This window comes from Dermochelys coriacea, chromosome 22 (assembly GCF_009764565.3).
Source record: "Dermochelys coriacea isolate rDerCor1 chromosome 22, rDerCor1.pri.v4, whole genome shotgun sequence".
NCBI lineage: Eukaryota > Metazoa > Chordata > Testudines > Dermochelyidae > Dermochelys > Dermochelys coriacea.
The window spans coordinates 11,672,142-11,689,836 of NC_050089.1; the positions used below are offsets into that span (position 1 = coordinate 11,672,142).

The window sequence follows — 17,695 nt, forward strand, 5'->3', positions numbered from 1 at the left end:
CCTGCACAAAGGTTTGGAAGCGAGAGTCTTTCTTCTGCCGTGATTTGATCACCTCTAGAGCAAAAGGCTGGTTACTACAAAAGGTGGCAGTTGCGTGTTTCAGCTTCTCCTCTCCTGCTCCACTGAACTGTGCCAAGAAACCAAGGAAGCCAAATTTAGACAGAGACAAACTGGGCACATGCCATCATGAGCTCTGGCACACATTGGAATTGCTCTCAGAAGGCAAAGAGGCTGCCCAGACCCCCAAAACAGCCATGTTTACATCTCCTCATCTCTAATTGATACAGACTGCCTTTCAGACTTCTTCACCCCAACCCGCCGAGGAACCCTTGGCGGCTGAGAAGTTCTCCCGTTAGGCCTGCTTTTACACAACCCACTTTTCACAATCACTGTCTTTCTATCCATACCAAAGGCAGAATGTACCGCAAGGCACGAGGTCGCTGCTGACTCAGAAGAGGAGACAATGCCATTGCTTCGTCCATCAAGCCACTGACTCACAATCAGCCTTGGTGTAAGCAGGTACAACTACACTGATTTAAATAAGGAGGGATGAATTGGGCCTATTTTACTTTACCATTGACCTGTACATGCAAGTCCAGGGTTGCACATGAAACCATGAGGTTGGGCCATCCACTGCAAGGTCCCAGGATTCAACATGTGATCTTATTGCCCACCCCAAACTTCTGCACCGAGATGGCAGGTGGAGTTGGGAGAAAAAAAAAAACAAAACACACAACAAGCCGGGCTGATGACTGCAAGAGACTGTGCTGCAAACCCCTTCATCTGCTCTCCTTGGCACCCACCCTTGAGCCAGCCTAGGGGCAACGTCTTCACTAGCAAGGTTAAACCGCTGTCGCGGCAGCGACATGGCTGTGTAGTCATGGTATCAGCACGGGGAGAGCATTGGCGTGGTGAACAATGCCCAGCCTGCTGACGTCCCAAGCCTTCCATCCACACACTTTGAAAGGTGACCTGCAAAGGAAAAAGGAGTGTGTGCCCAAATTTTTTGCTTCTTTACAATATACAGAGGAGAGCCAACAGGTTTGGGGCTTCCCTCCAGCTGAAATATCAGGTCTGTGTTGCCTTCTTTTGGCTAGGAGAATGGAGAACTGGTGGGATGAAGACATCAAAGAGACTGAAAACTGAACAACTGAAAAGTGAAGGAGTTTTAGCCAAACAAACTCTAAATTAAATAGGTTTCACCAGACAACAACAGAGAGATGGACCCTTGGGATACAAGCATTTTTGGAAGGACTCAGGACACTCCCACTCCTTCCACTTGGGTCTGAGGAAACTCTCACTCCAATTCTCTAGTAGTTTTATGAATCCTCCAGCAAAAACACAGGGAATACAATACGTTATAGTTTCAATATTTCCAAGGTAAAAATATAAGCAGTCCAACCACCCAGCAAAGGCCATTCATCTTCTCTCTCTTTCCTTCCCCAGCCCCACTTTCTGTCCTTCACACATCATAAAGAAGCAAAAAAAGCAGACAAGTTTTCCCCTCTAAGCAGGTCACCTTTAAAGAAATGATTTGCGTATTTATCTTTAACTGAATAAAGCATGCCGCTAGATAAAGCACTCAGCAAACTCCATGCTGAGCTCCCTCCACCTTCTCACAGTCCTTTGTCCCCAGCTCCATATTAGCTCCACAGAAATGATCAATTTCAGATATTGCATTCTTAGTGGATGCAAGTTACACTGGTTTCCTGGGGCTTTATTTACTATTTTATTGGACTCTCACTTTCAGGAATATTTACATTGCTGAACAGGAGGAAAAAAATTCAGTTTACCCAGGTTAGCAAGTCTTCCCCAATCTGATCAATAACAGAGGTCTCATTCCGTTTACGGACAGTTTTCATCTGATCATTCAAACCAGCTAGAGGGGGGGAAAAAAGGCAAAAGAAGGGATAATTAATACAGTCTAAATTGGTCATTTATTTCAAAATGGGAACAAACCAAAAAGGAGACTGGATTTACAATAATCACAGGGCAAATTAAAGTGAAACAGAGAGGTGCCAGATGGTAGGCTAATATTGATAAACAGGAATCATTAATAAGAACGAACAATAAATAACCACTCCGAGAACTTTTCCAACATTACTTTGTCTACTTCACAAGGAGGAGAGGCTTAATGTTATTCTAATTTTAAAATGCAGGGAAACAGACACAGTAAGGTTACAGCTAGTGGCTTGCCCAAAGTCACACAGTGATACAACTGGAATCCTAACAGTCCCTTGCTCTAACCACTAGGAAACCCTGCTTTTCAGAAGCATCAGCATCCAAATGCATATTGCTCCCTTTAGTAGCCTTCTGCCTATGAACCTCCTGGGCAGCACGTGTCTGGTTAGTTTTTTCGCATGAGGATTCATCTCAGTATTGCTCTGTTTATGAAAGAGGGGGTGTATATCACCTTAAGACCCCTTGGGCATGTGCGTGAGAACAAGAGTGTATCTGGCACCTTGGCAACAGATATGCTTGTAAACCAAGTGTGAAATGATTGTGTGCATGTAATTCAAGTGCTGTGTGTGGATGCCCACTATATGTGGATATACTTATGCATACTTGCATCAGCAAGCATGTACATCTCAGATGTGTGCATCCATCACTGCTGTCGGGAGCCTAGCCGAGCTGAAAAGCACCTCATCTGCCCTTACTGTGGAGCTGAAGGATATCCTCCAGGTTGGAAAAGATTTTGTGCAGGTCAGAGGGGGTCAGGATGCCTTCACGGGATACACGCTGGAAGAAGACCTGATGTAGAACCTTCAGCGTGCGGACGTGAGCTCGCTCAGTGTAGAACAGCTCTGAAGAGGAGGAAGAGAAATACAGGATGATTACTGATTTAATGCAGTAACACTGTGTGGGTTCCAGCGTGGTCTACAGTGGAAGCCAGAATCTGCCAGCAATTGAGTTACTTAATAAATTAAGCAGTTGAGAGAGAGCACACATTAACTCTGGGGTCAGGAACCTGAATCTGCAAAAATCTCTCCCCCATCTATGCCCTCCTTGCTGGCCCAGATTCTGGTGTACTAAGGAATCAGAAACCATGCTCAGCTACCCTAGATACAGGAATGTGCAGCGAAGCAAACTTGTTACTGAATTACAATTTACCCCAAGTAGATGGTTGTCACACAAACAGCTCCATAGAGCTGTATGATTTGAGATCAAGGTGAAGTCTCCATGAGTGTGCTGGGATAGGAGCCATTCCCTTAGATCGTGATTTTTCCAGAAAGCAGTATATAGTCCTCCCTGCCTCTTTACTCCCTCCCAGGATGCTGTAAGTTGGTCCTTGTTTTGCCATCTAAAACTGCTTGCTCCTGCTTTGGGACTGAGCCAATCTAGGATCTCTGCATGTTACCTACCGATATATATATAAACACCATACCAGCAGTTTGCACATTCTTGCAGTTTGCAGGCCAGAAACTACAGCTTGTTCCTAACTGTGAGCCATTCAGATGAAAAAAGTGCTCATTTTAAGAGTTGGGAAACTGTAGGTTTCAGGATTTGGTGGGTCAGCAAAGAGAAACACGTGAACTCACCATTAATCACTTCCTGGCGTTTGATTTCATAGGGTTTCAGCCCCAGCAGCACCTCTTGGCTCACCAGCTGCTGCCAGTTGGGAGGATCAGTCTCTGTGTCAAAATCAAACAGCTCATCCTCACTCTGAACATCCCCAAAGCCCACACTGTCCATCCTGAAGAGAGAGAACACGCCAGTCAGATGCCTTCTGATCCAAGCACCGGCAAAGGGAAGAAAATGGCAAAGTGTAGGCAGAAGGAGGGGGGAAAAAATAGAACAAAACCACAGTTGAAAATTTTATGAAGAAATACTCAGGGAAGCTGCCAGAAGCCTTCTGGTTACAGATGCATTTTGGTACTTAGCCCTTTTACAGAGACCTTTATCTAAGGCTTAGCGTTCACTCTTACAACACCATCTGCATTGAGTATTATAATCCCCCATTTTACGACATGGCTAAACAGACATACAAAGAGGTGAAGTCATTTGCCCAAGGTCACATAGTAAGACAGAGGAAAGATGATTTTTTTTTCCCAACCCTTTCCACTATCTGCAGATAGTGCAACAAAGATTTAGGGCTTGTCTACACTGGCAAGTTTCTGCACAGTAAAGCAGCTTTTTGCCCTCAAACTGCAGAGGTGTACACGCTGCCAAGCCACTTTGTGTGCAGAAACTCCTCAGTTGCAGTGCTACAAAAAACCCCACTGCGACGAGAGTCGTGAGGTTATTTGCACAGAGGCTCCAGCACTTTATTGCCAATATAGACACTTGACTGCTTTCTGTGCTGTAACTGGCCTCTGGAGCTGTCCCATAATGCCCCTACTCATTGTTTTTAACTTGGCTGCCCTGGAGACATGCGCCCCTCCCCTTTCAACATGGAATGCTCGTGCTGTTGAACACAGAGGCAGGTGTGTGCATGTGCACGAGAGAGAGACACACAGTACACACACACAAACAAGGACTGATGTCACAGTTTCCCCCTCTCCCTGCCTCAGGACTGGTTGCTTCCTGCCACTGTCTGAACTTACAAGACAGCATGCTGACACACACTCTGTCCCCCAAAACAAACGGTCTCTCTCCCCACCTCTATACACACACCCTCCGTGTCACACACTTCAGCTGAAAAGCAGCTGGGCAATGTCGTAGGATGCCCATGGAACAATGGGATTGGGAAACCTGCATTATGGGATGCTGTGCTTGCCCCATGAGACATTGCAAACCCTTCCCAAAGCACCCTGCAGCCAGTTGCACAATGGAATAGCTACCACAATGCACTGCTATCTTTGCTGTTGCAAGAGCTGCTAATGTGGATGTGATGATGGAGCACAAGCAGCACAGTGTGGACATGCACCAGTGGTTTAATTCCAGTGTTTTAATAAAAGTGGTATAACTTGTGGCGCAGAAATTTGCCAGGTGCAGACATACTCGTAGGAACAGAACCCAGTATTCTTGACTCCCAATCCAACCAATTATAAGTAGTGGTAATAATAATTAGTGCTTTTTATCCAGACATCACACAGTGAGGATATTAATATCCCCATTACCCACACTATTATCTAGGTCATGGAAATTATTTTGACCAGGGACAGATTACAAATATCACTAAGCTCTACTTTATAAGAGTGTGGCCTGGTAGACAGCACACTCGACTGGCTCTCAGGAGACCTGGGTTCAATTCCCAGCTCTGCCACTAGCCTGCGTGCACTTGGTCAAGTCACTTCATTTCTCCATGCTTCAGGCTCCATCATTTGTGAAATGGGGATAATTATGCTGACCTCCTTTGTAAAGTGCTATATCAGGTATTAACTATAAAGTAATGTTTTAGTTCCAACTAGTTTACAGCCATACTCACTTTCGGAATGGTTTTGGTGTTCCCAAGTCAGCTAATCTGAAAAACAAAATTAGCTTGAATAATGGGATTTCATTCCAGTCAGCAGAGCTCCAGAGTGAAATCTTAAGGACTGGTTTGTGTCTCTAGCCAAACGACATTCTAGCCCTGATACTGAAGAGACTCTTCTAGTACAATTATAGTGGGAGGAAACTAAAATATCTCAGGGCAGTGTCTCCATTCTCTCCCCTTCCCTCCGAATAATGTTCAAAATAGGCCATGCTGCCAAAATTGTTCTGCAGACCCAATATAACTGCTTTCATTCTCTTTGCTACACCCTTCCCAGCTCCAAATGAACTGTACCCATAAATACCTATCAAGTTCTCCTTCCTCCTCTCGCAGCTGGTCCAGCGGAGGGGATGGGAAATCAAAGACAGTGTTAGGGGTGCGGGGTGCGCCATCCACAGAGTCACTAAGAGGTGGAGCATCTCCAGACTGCTTGGGGCCTGAAAAGAGAATCGTCAGGAGTTTCCAGGAGAGATCAAAACACAAAACTAGCTTTCAGAGCTCTCTCTTGGAGGCTGGGGGTGGGGGGGACGGGGACCCAACAATTCCTGACCTTAGAAAGAAAGAAGCCTTAACAGAGAAGCATTTAACATTGCATTCATCTGTTGTTGCAGGGCTGGGTACTTGAGCACTGAAGTTGGGGCTATTTCTTCCTCAGGATGATCAAAAAATACAGCATTTTGGAAGCCAATGACAAGCCACATTCAAGAACCCAGTGATATAACTCAGCACAGATCACTAAACAGGAAGAGTCAGAGCGTCTAAGGGCCTCAATATTAGTAACATGCTCTTAAAATGGGATGGCAATTCACACATCCTATCTGCAATACAGCCTTCAACACTCCCCTCTCCAGCATCTTCTCACCTGTCTCGCTGTCCTTGCTTCCCTCCGGGGAGGTAAAGGGCCCCATAGCTAATGGAGACATGGGATTGGCAGGAGGGCATGTCATGTCTGCGCCATCGCTAGAGGACCCACTCTGGCGCATCTTGACAGAGTCTGGCGGCTCTGGACTAACTGAAGAGGCTGTGGATAAGTGCTTTGGATGGCGCTGCTTCTGCATTTCCATAGCCCTGCCAACTGAACAGAGACAGACAAGACAGATTGCTGGAGGCCTTCCTGTCCCCAGAAATCCTCAGAGAGATTTCAACGAATAATTTCATTAGCTTGCTTTGTTTTTTAAAATCACATCTCAAACCGAATGAGTCTCCAGTTAATGAATGCTACTCAAGCTCTAATACAAGGATGTTGTTCAGAGGGTTACTTTAGCTGACATCTAAAGTACTCGGTGTATTGTGGAGGTCGCCTAAACAGATTTTAAGTCTCACTGGGATACAAGGTGACAATGGGTGCAGAGACCATCTGATTTTCAGACAGACCATTAGGAAGCAGAACGCACATTCCACAGTCCAACATACTTGCACTGCTGTCATGGCGACTCGGTCTCCTTGGGGGTCCCAGGATACTGGGGAAGCCTCTCCTCTTCACTTTTTCCTCCCCTTCTTTCTCTTTCTTTATACTTTGCTGCGGTTAATACACAACCAAAGAAAAATCAAATGAGTAACTCATTTCTCCTGGAGTCAGTTATAGATATATCTGCTACTACCTCAGAATCCTAGAAGTTCAAGATAGTAGAAACCTATTCACACTAGTTGGTCTATCCCTATCCCTCTCAGTCAGCACAGGACAGTTCACAACAGTCTTTAGATTTCAAAGGAGAGAGGAGCAGGTTTTAACAGTCATTTCCTTACCCAGAGCTTTTACAGGACTCAAAATACAAGAAGTCAGGCAGCCAAATGAGAGAGGAACAAAGCTAACATGTCAAAACAGACTCTTAAGTCCATCTTTAGACACCTGACACTCTACAGTGGGAGCTGCAGCTGCTCCACACTGCAGTCATTGGAAGCTGCAGGCACTCAGCACTGCTGGAAGTCATGGCCACTTATATTTAGGAGCTTAAGTATAGAGTCTTAGTTGACAGGTTTCAGAGTAGCAGCCAGGTTAGTCTGTATCCACAAAAAGAAAAGGAGTACTTGTGGCACCTTAGAGACTAACCAATTTATTTGAGCATAAGCGGAGTCCACTGAATGCATCCGATGAAGTGAGCTGTAGCTCACGAAAGCTTATGCTCAAATAAATTGGTTAGTCTCTAAGGTGCCACAAGTCTTACTTGAGGCACTCACGTTTGAAAAGGTTGGCCGCAGACTCTGCATTTTACCAGAGCTGCTATTACCTTTATCTTTGGCAGGAAACCAATACGTCCGCGCTTCTGCTCCAAACTCCGGGGCTCCTTGACTTTCACACCCAGATACTTCATGTAGGTGAGAATCACATACTGCATGGTTGAACTGCAAGACAAAACAAAAGAGAGAGGGAAACTCGTAAAAAATGAGTTTGGAAAGCCTCTTAATTAAGAAGTTTGTGTACAGAGGTTAACTCCTGATTTTCAAAAGAAAATCCTTCTCTGGCATTGGGGCACCAATTCCTGTTGATATGACTCAGTCACAAGAGACCAGAAAACATCTTGCCCATCATAGAACCTGACCCCTTGCAAGTGCAAAATATAGTCCCTGATACCTGCTGATTGATACATCCTCTGTAGCAGTGGTTCTCAACCAAAGGTACCTGTGCCCCTGGGTGTACCTAGACATCTTCCAGGGGGTACATCAACTCATCTAGATATTTGCCTAGTTTTACTACAAACATAAAAAGCTCTAGACAAGTCAGTACAAACTAAAATTTCATACAGACAATGACTTGTTTATACTGCTCTATATAAGATGTACCAAAATGTAAGTACAATATTGATATTCCAATTGTTTTTATAAATATATGGTAAAAAGGAGAATGTAAGCAATTTTTCAGTAATAGTGTGCTGTGACTTTTGTATTTTTAGGTCTGATTTTGAAAGCAAGTAGTTTTTAAATGAGGTGAAACTGGGAGGTAACGCAAAACAAATCAGACTCCTACAAGGTGTACAATAGCCTGGAAAGATCGATGTTGCTCTGCAACATCTAGGCAATTATTCGGAAAATGTTTTCAGAAGTTCTACAACAGTAAAACATACTATTAATACCACAATGCAGCTAAGTGTCCGCTGCAGTAAAACTTGCCCCAATACAGTAGGGCTCCATCCAGACAGATCTCGGACAGAGAGCACTTCTAGAAAATGAAGTTTGCTGCTACAGCCAGCAGAGGGCTATCTTGTCCTGCTCAGCAAAAGTCAGACACAGAGCCAAGAGTCAGCACTTAGGTGAGGTGATCTTACTCCACATGCCAACTCCACAAAATTGGTACATTACCTCTTGTCCTCTTCCAGAGGCTGAGAAGTCATCCTGAAAGCGAGAGAGACAGTTTAAAGAACACAAACCAATCCCAACCAAACACTCTCACTGTCAAAATAATCCAGCACGACAGTACTTATTTGTATAGTGCCTCCTCCTTGAATCCTAACAAATCCCAGCCAAACTCCATAGGGAGAAGCCAGCAGCTTCCCCCCCCCGCCCCATCCCCCCCTCCCCTTTAAAATCAATTCTGAGGCTGCAAGTTTCTTGGAGCCAACTGAAAAAATTCTGGATCTGACACTCAAGATGCCAAGAACGGAAGCCCTGGAGCTGCTATTTAATAAGTATTCCAGGAATAAGCAATTCCATCACAGACTATCTGGGGATATTTGCTCTGGATTCATTTTCCAATGACCTCCATTACACTGATGGGTAATCCAACAGCTGCCAGAAGCAAACTAGGGAGGAGGGGAAAGGTGATGACCCTAAGTTCTTTTCAGTTCTCAACTCCTTTGCTCTGCTCTCGTCAAGCCTTGAGTAGATAGAAGGCAGTCTGCATGTTACCCCCACATTCACACACGCTGCTACTTACAACACCTCCTCGATTTTGGTAATTATCTGCTCTGCACACGCTCTCTCTCTCTCTAATGTGATCCGGTCACGGACACGTTCTGCATCCAGCTTGGTCAGTTCATTTTCGGCCAGCGTCAATCCCATGCTACGCTTCTGTCTAAATAAGAGACAATAACCGCATGAAATAACACAACTGGGTGATGTGAATAAATGGCCTCCCAGCATTCAGAATGCTCGATGGTTCCTGTCCCACCTCTCCTACCAAAAAGTTTTGTGGCCTTGGGAAAGTCACTTCACCTCTGTGCATCATTGGTCCAAGCAGTAAAGCAGCCAATATCACTTTGCAGTTTGTGAAGCCGCCTTGCTCTGCGAATACAGCTTCATGAAACTGCAGCCTCTTCTGAGGTCAAGGGAGGCAGCCAGATTGCTATACAATAAGCTGTGCTCCATATAGGGAGAGGCAGAGACGGGCACTAATGGCCAAGGAAGAGAGGAAGTCGGCTCTGAGCACTGTGCGCTCAGTGTCTGTGCCAATAAAGAGGCCATTTGAAGAGCCCAGGGCTGTCCTTCCAAGTAATCATAGATTACCATGGAATTGCTCTGACCACACACAGCAGAGGAACAAGTAAGCTCCAAAATTCTAGAGTATCACCACAGTGACTTGCTAACATGGAGGATTCATCTAGGCCAAAGATGAATTACTAAGTCCTAGAAGTTTGAACTTACATCTATATTAACAGAATATTAACTTGGGGATGAAATTTAGTGCTCAGTACAAGCTGCAGGAAAAAAAGTCTACATACCTGAAATCTTCCAGATGCCTCTGGACATCTGGATAGACTTTATCTTGCATAGTTTGGATATAATGGCGGTGCAATTCCTCTGGAATGAGTTCTGGCCTTCTTTTTTCTGCAGGTGAAGGGAGGAAGAGGTAGGGTTTCACTTTAGAACACTGTATTAGAATAGTTACTTTGTATTAGGAGAAAGCCATTCACATAAACTCTTCAGTCTTTGTAGCAGTGACCTTTTACCTCCTGCTGTCTACCATGTGAAAGTGTATTAAGCACCAACAGCGTTAGCTATACCCAGTATCACACTAAAAAAATACAAGATGTAGGTGCCCATGCTTCCCATCTAGTGTCATACATAGGAGTGTATAGAATGTTCTTCCCAATCAAACACCAACACGACCACTTACCTGTCTCTCCAAGTTTGACACACACTGTACAAATAGCAAACACACACCTGAAGAGACACCCACTCAGAGAGTTCTTTAAGAGATCCGTTAGGACGGTCTCAAAACAGTAGGATCTATGCCAACGGACACTCATTATAAAAAGGACCTTACCTAGATCTATACAAATTTCATCTGGAACAGGAACCTTCAGATTCTGAAAAAGAAAAGTAAATGCAAGAGTGAGATCATACATGACAGGCTCTTCTCTCCCCATAGGCTGATCACCTCTGAGCACTTGCAGGAGTCACAAAGGCAATTCCCTCCACTCAGAACGTATAGATTCTAAGGCCAGTAGGGACCATTGTGAACACCGCATCTGAACTCCTGTATAACACACGCCATAGAATTTCCCCAAAATAAATTCCCACAGCAGATATTTTAGATAGCATTGCACCATGGAAGTGGTTTCACCTTCCTCCAAGGCATGTGTACAGAGTCCTGCTTCAGGCAGGGTATGAGATGAGCCTGTCCATGGGTCTTAACCATTATGGCCAAACAGAGGTTCCTCATCTTTGTAAACAAATACACAAAACTCCCACATTAGCAACTGTCACATCAATTTAAGCAGCAGAATCCAACTGTACTGCAATGGACGACTGCCCGGATCAACGCAGATGTCAAACTCATTCCATTTCCTATCGAAGAACATGCTGCTCGTGAATCAGAGGGTTTCCAGAGTCCTGAGGTTGTGGCCAGCTTTATTCTCTTACATTTAGTGCTACTATTTTAACAAGGAACTACAGTAGTTATAGGAGACAGATGGAAGAAACACCTCTGCCTGTGTACAGCCTTGGGTTTCTTTTCGTTTGTTTGTTTGGCGAGGGGCGGGAGGGGGAGAGAAGAGATGGTTAGAAAACCAGGAGTAACTTTTTTTAAAAAATTATGTTTGAAAACTTACTTCAGTTTTCAGATTTCTGAGCACTGGTGGCAACGCTATGACAGCACAGTCAATTTAGTCATTGCCGTTTACTCAACTATAAATAACGATCACACATTTTACACTTGGCAGAAGTAAATCTCAACCTGACAGACCACAAATGATAACCAGTAGGGATGCCATGTATAATGTATAATGGCTGCAAGCAATAGATGAAACACTACGTAAACCTTCATAAGTCTGAGGCACTGGAGAGAAGGCTGTATCAGCTTTAATGCACAGCAACACACAGCATATGCATAGTACATTTCTGTAGTGTTTTTCATTGTGAAGCTCCAGTTACACACACACACACCCACCACCTCTAGGTTGGAAGTCATCAAATAATTGGAGTGCAGAATACTTTACAATATGTGCACAGAGTGGGGAGTTTTGGCCTACTCTTATGAAATGGGATCTTTCATGAAGAGAGACAGTATTCTGGTATTTAAGACCCCCACAGGCAACAGCTTTTACCCCATAAAACTAAAGGCTAGGTCTACCCTGCCTGGATACAAACGAAGGTTCCACGGTGCCTAGAGCATTGTTAAGATCTCTCTAGCACATCAGGATGAGAAAGGTAAAATCAGTTCCTTGCATGCGGTTGCAGGGGGAGAAAAGCAGCACACCTGTCTTGGAACCTACCGCAGCTCGGTCCAGGAAGAACTGGTTAAACTCAAGGAAGACACGACGAGTCTCTTTGGAGTTGGTCTGTTTGTACAAGTCTGTATAAAGATAGCAGAGCTGGAAAAAAAAAAAAAAAAAAAAAAAGAGTGAGAATTCTCCAGATTCTACCTGTGAATTTCCTCTCAAGTGTTCAGAGGAAATAAGCCTCTCAAAACTCCAGTTACTGGTGAAGAACTTGCAACATGGCTGTGCTGAAGAGATGAATCAATACTTTTAGAGGCCATTTTATTTATCTGACATTTACTCAAAAGCCTGACGCATATTTGAGAGCTGCATTTTTCTCACTGCCAAAGCAGTGGTGACTCCAGACAACTCAGGCCAACCCCGTAAATCTGGCCCAGCAGAACCATCCCAGAGTGACATCTTACCAGCGTTGCCGGGTCAAACTGGGACACCACATGATGCAGGAACACAGCCAAGTGAGCCGGGCGAGATTTCAGCAGCTCTATGTTCTGGAAACAGCTGCATTGCCCATTGATCTGTAAAGACACAGACAGTCCACTTCAACTGCACACAAAGGCCTGTGAGAAACCTTGAAGGCTTCATCCCAGTTGAATGGTTTCTCCTTTCTTTGGTAAGCAACAGAGCAGAACCAGCCTAATTCCACGACTCATGGACTGCCATTCTAGCCCTTCAGGAAGAGCTCGGCATCAGACCACTTCCTGGTCTTTTCCATACAGTTTAGTACTTTAAAACACTTTCACACAAGACATATAATGGAATAGAATCAAGAGCAAATTACTATTAAAACCCTTCAGTAAAAAGGTATTAGAAAAGATCACTGCTGTAGCAACACTGCAGCTTACAAAAAGCCAATTAAAGCTAGGCAATACAATGAAGCAGATTAATTTCTGGTGAGGTTGAAGTTATGGGGGAAAAAGACGGGGTAACAAAATCACAGACTATTTAGCACGAACTTTGAAAGTGCCATTTCCCATTCATTAGGGCCAACAGTGACAATGAATCCTTGCTTTTCTCTCCCTCTTTTTTTTATTTATTTTTTAAGTTTACTAAATTAGCGCTGTCTGCTAACAATATGGCAGGACGTGGTCACAACTGAGGCATAAGGAAAGTGTTTAGATGTCGCTGTGCCCCATCCTAAAGAAATGGCTGTGTGACAGAAGAGCGAAACCCACCTGCTCCTGTTCAGCATCAAAGTCATCATCCTCTGCTCCGATGATCTGAGGTGCCAGGCGGGAGGAGGGACTCCCAATACTGGATTGAGAATCCTGGGGTGTTGAGAGAGGGAAAAAAAAATGCAGAGAGCAATTAATGTCTCAGGGAAGGTTTCTCTTTGGCAACCATCTATAAAGAGATGATGACATTTTCATTTTTAAGCAGTCACTCTTTTGGAACTCAATCTGGTCTTTAGCAACTCCTTGTCCATATTTCTCCCTCAGTGGGGATGTAATTAGAGCTGGCTAATGGACGGACACCTTAGGTGTGACAGATAAGACAGTATCCTGCAATATCCTGGACAAACCTTACTGAAGTAAGTTTAAATATTTTGGGAGTTCATTGTATTAAAAATGAAAAGGTTTATGTATAATTGAGTGGTTGTATGTAATTCTGTGGTGGAGGGGGACCATCGCCTTTCAGGATTTAAGAACAGTAGGAGTGGTTAACCAAATTCACTAAGGTTGTAACAAATCCAGACAGCTGTCACCACTTGGAGAGAAGGTCACCTATACTAGTTCAAATTGAACTCTCCAGGGACCAACAGAAAAAGGATTTTTGTACAAATCGTCAGAGTTTAAACTGACCCAGGCCTTCTTTCCGATGTAGCTAATGAACAGGACCTCTGGTCCAAGGAGGGCACCAATCCTTAGGGAAGGATTGGAAGGACTTTGGCCCATGAATGAAGGGGCTTGTTCTGAGCTGAAGCTGTGATGAACTTGTGACCACAGAAAAACCCCAGTGTGGAGTTTGAAGGACATTTCACTGGTCAGAGCCCTTGGAATCAGGGGGAGATCACTGGGAAGCTGATTAGCATGCGGGTAGGTTCTTTTATTGTTTAGAATTTTTCTGTAATGCGTTTACCTTAAGAATAAAGATACCACAGAGCACTTTATAAGCAAGCACATTAACTGTGGCAATTACACATTTTACTGTCTGTGAGGAGAAAAGTAAAGCAGGCCAGCTTAGGCAGTCTGACTTTGCTGGGAGCTTAAAGTGTAAGCAGGGAGCTGTGCATTCCGGTAATACCCCAGTCAGGAGGGAGAGAGTTGCAGGTCTCCCCCCACGCCCAAGAGACCTGTCAGCCGAGGAGCCTGGAGCCTACAGTGAGTGCCCTTGCTGGACCACAAGGAAATGCAGGTTCCTGAATTGTGACATGAGGATCTTCCCCTCTTAAGATAAGAATGCTCACAAAAGCCACAATTAGCAGGTTTCAACCCCACAGTCTATGTAGCCTGTTTTTGTACTCTCTGAATGTCACCCATCAAAGCGAGACTCCCTCCAACGAGGCAAGCTGTGAGATGGTATACGCCTAGCAACTTTTCTGCAAATGGAGGCTTTTGACTCGCAACAGTTCCCAAACTATAGTGGCTCATGTATCACTCTCTTAAGAAGCCTGTTGAGAGCTGAAGGAGCATCAAGCTGACATACCACCAGTGGCGCATGCACCACAATTTGGAACCCAACTGAGAACTAACAGGAGAGCAAGGCATACCCTTCGGAATTCTTCCTTGGGAAAATTATTCATTCGAATCATCAACAACTACTGCTGACCAACTTTTCTCTCTTCCCCATTCACAAAGACATCCCCGATGGTCCCAGTCACACAGTGATTGAGTGTCCCAAGGCAAGAAAGCCTTCCTCCATTTAGGGTGGGGCTGAAGGAGTACAGACATAGGTGACAGCTCCTGCCATTTAAGAGACAGCTGTTTTACAGCAGATTATACACTTCTGATCCTTTAATGGACCCACTTTTAAGCTCCATAAACATTTATTTGGCCAATTAAAGTTTCCTGCACAATTCTTAATTGCATTTTATTTTCTAGGGCAAAAATTCAATTTATGTTCAATTTAGACAACAGGGGGGGGAAAAAAGGTTTTAATGGATTTATTACAGAAGCAGCAGCTACTTTTGTGTTTTGGACTCACAGTATCTTGAATCTCACACTTCTCTGGACTCTCCTCCAGGTAAATCCGTTCCTTCAGGCCACTCCGGGGACTCTGGGAAGTAAGGAAGGGCAATTTCTGGTGAGCATCAGCAGACCCAGAAAAATAAGAACTGTATTCTTGAGTAACAGATAAATTTCACATCGCTCACACATTTAGTGGACTGCTAAATAACTTTCCTTGCCTATTTCTGGCAGCTAAACCCTAAATAGACACCGATATGCACACTATCTAAAATCGGTAACTTACTATGTTTCTAGGACACATGAAAGGAACTGAGTAAATTAAGCTAATATTGACAGAATTTCTTTCATTACAAAGGCTACTACCTCAAATGGTAATTTTGCCCTGCCCAGTCCCCTTAAAATGCAGGTCTCACTGATGTTATATTGCAATAGTTTTCAACCTTCTTTCATTGGCAGACCTCAAACATTTCAAATGGAGGTACTGACCCCTTTGGAAATCTTAGTCTGCAGATCCTCAGGGGTATGTGCATCAGAGGTTGAAAACCACTATTATATTGCATAAAAACGAGAGGGAGTGAATGGACAATCTTGATCTTTTTTCTGGCCCCCGTTCCTTTAATTTCCAATTGCAGGTAGAAGTCCCGCCCAGCTAGGCTCCTACATCATTGCTAATAATCAAGAAAAGGGAGAGGGGCCAGGTGAGATTCTTCAAGCATCAAACAATAATACGATTCCCATCTCTTCCCTGACCCCCGCAAAATGAAAGGAAATCTATGCCACAGTTCCCTTAATGACAAAGGCCTTCAACCTAATAGGTGAAGATTTTGAAGCCTGTGAAAACAGAAGGCTATAATGGAAAGTCATTTGCTACCTTAACTATAATGGGTGTGACTACCACTGGCTGTCATATAAAAAAAAAAAAAAAAAACAAAAAACAACCAACCACACACACACAGAAAAACAGAAACAAACCCAAAAAAACAGGCCCCCTTCAAAGCCTTGCATTTCTTGGGCTCAGCTCCCCTGTGAGCGTGGGAGAACCCCATGGCTCACCATTCCCCTCTATAAATCAATTTTCAACTCTACAAAAATTGTCCGTTTCAGGAGCTTTTGTCCAGAGTTTTTATAAAAAGTCTTCTTTCAACTTTACACTTAAGTGAGATTTTGTTAATATAAGCCTAAAACTGGAAACACAGACTACCTGATTATTTTGCATGGCAGTTTTCTCTCAGGGATATCAAATTATTTACAAAACTATCAAAACCCCACACAACCCATTAGGACGTAGAAATCATCATACCCCCAATATGCAGATCAAGAAACTGACCCAGAAGTTTTATAACAGCCCTAGTCCCAATTCCCCGGTACTAACCGGGCAACACATTAATTAAGGGTTAGGTGCTAAAACACTATAGCAATGGGGTCTTATTAGTAGCTAGATAATTAGTGGACGGATTAATAAAAGAAAAGGCTCTAACTACTGGTTAATGACTGATGTGTATCGGGTAGGAGTGATGCTTTTCCTCACACTCATGGCAACTTGCCCTGTGAGGCTGTCTGAGTCATTCTAACCACAAATGGAACATTAACGTGTTCTTTCAGATACTGTAGTTTGTCTCATTTCTGTAAGACACTGGCATTCATCTTTCTCAGCCTGGTAACAGGGAATGTGCCAGGAAAACCCAACCCTGAAAAACATGGTATTTTCCTTTCCCAGTGTCTCAGGGAAGACTGGCACTGCAAGCTTCCTCACAGCAGCATCTGTGGTACATCCCTCAAAGCACTGTTCTAGTATTATGCGTGTGCGCGTGCAAGAGAGAGAGAGAGAGAGAACATGCATAAACACACAGGAGGACAAAGCTGACAACCTAAAACCTATGTCGGGAAAAACAAACCCAAAGGGACAAAGGTGGAGCTTCGGAGCTACCCTATACTCACATCAGCAATGTCACTGTTGGGCCGGGAGCCATCACCACTGCTGTAGTCTATTTTGCTCAGCCCATCCCCACTCTCTGCCTCTACTTCACTGATCTGCAGTGACTCTGTCACAGATCTGGAGGACAAAACTCCATCCTAAGAAAGAGAAAATATATTAAGAGACTGCCCAAAGCAGGGCAATGAGGTGAAAACCAGATGTTTAAGGAGCAGAACACTTATGATGACAAAGCCCTGGCTGGGATGATTTAGTTGGGGTTGGTCTTGCTTTGAGCAGGGGGTTGGACTAGATTACCTCCTGAGGTCTCTTCCAACCCTAATCTTCTATGATTTTATGCCTCTATGATTAGCTCAAATTAATTCAAAATTTTACCTCATCTGCTTGATCCGTAAAACTCCAATTTAAAGGGGCAGGGGATGCTTTTCTAAGAAACAACATCATCAAGAGCATAGTGTTCATGTACAGCCTTACAACATGCAACGGGGAAAAATTTGCTTCTACTGGTCAACAGGCAATGGGGAAAAATCCCTTCAGTAAAGACACTATTTTAGAGCTTCAAGTAATT

The 17,695-nt window shown here is 44.0% G+C and overlaps 1 protein-coding gene across 5 annotated transcripts in view; it reads right to left on the reverse strand.

Moving 5' to 3' along the window:
* ARHGEF12 (Rho guanine nucleotide exchange factor 12) overlaps positions 1 to 17,695 on the reverse strand; it is a 101,257-nt gene that overhangs the window by 26,365 nt on the left and 57,197 nt on the right. For all 5 annotated transcript variants that reach the window (XM_038380441.2, XM_043501071.1, XM_043501070.1 and 2 more), the window contains 18 exons: positions 17,133 to 17,267; positions 15,211 to 15,282; positions 13,242 to 13,334; positions 12,474 to 12,584; positions 12,064 to 12,162; positions 10,614 to 10,656; positions 10,069 to 10,174; positions 9,285 to 9,422; positions 8,711 to 8,743; positions 7,642 to 7,756; positions 6,827 to 6,932; positions 6,276 to 6,488; positions 5,718 to 5,850; positions 5,369 to 5,404; positions 3,540 to 3,694; positions 2,658 to 2,804; positions 1,794 to 1,879; positions 2 to 127 (listed from right to left, as the gene is read on the reverse strand). In XM_038380441.2, coding sequence (XP_038236369.1) covers positions 2 to 127; positions 1,794 to 1,879; positions 2,658 to 2,804; positions 3,540 to 3,694; positions 5,369 to 5,404; positions 5,718 to 5,850; positions 6,276 to 6,488; positions 6,827 to 6,932; positions 7,642 to 7,756; positions 8,711 to 8,743; positions 9,285 to 9,422; positions 10,069 to 10,174; positions 10,614 to 10,656; positions 12,064 to 12,162; positions 12,474 to 12,584; positions 13,242 to 13,334; positions 15,211 to 15,282; positions 17,133 to 17,267 — 1,947 coding nt within the window. The remainder of the gene's footprint in view (position 1; positions 128 to 1,793; positions 1,880 to 2,657; positions 2,805 to 3,539; positions 3,695 to 5,368; positions 5,405 to 5,717; positions 5,851 to 6,275; positions 6,489 to 6,826; positions 6,933 to 7,641; positions 7,757 to 8,710; positions 8,744 to 9,284; positions 9,423 to 10,068; positions 10,175 to 10,613; positions 10,657 to 12,063; positions 12,163 to 12,473; positions 12,585 to 13,241; positions 13,335 to 15,210; positions 15,283 to 17,132; positions 17,268 to 17,695) is intronic.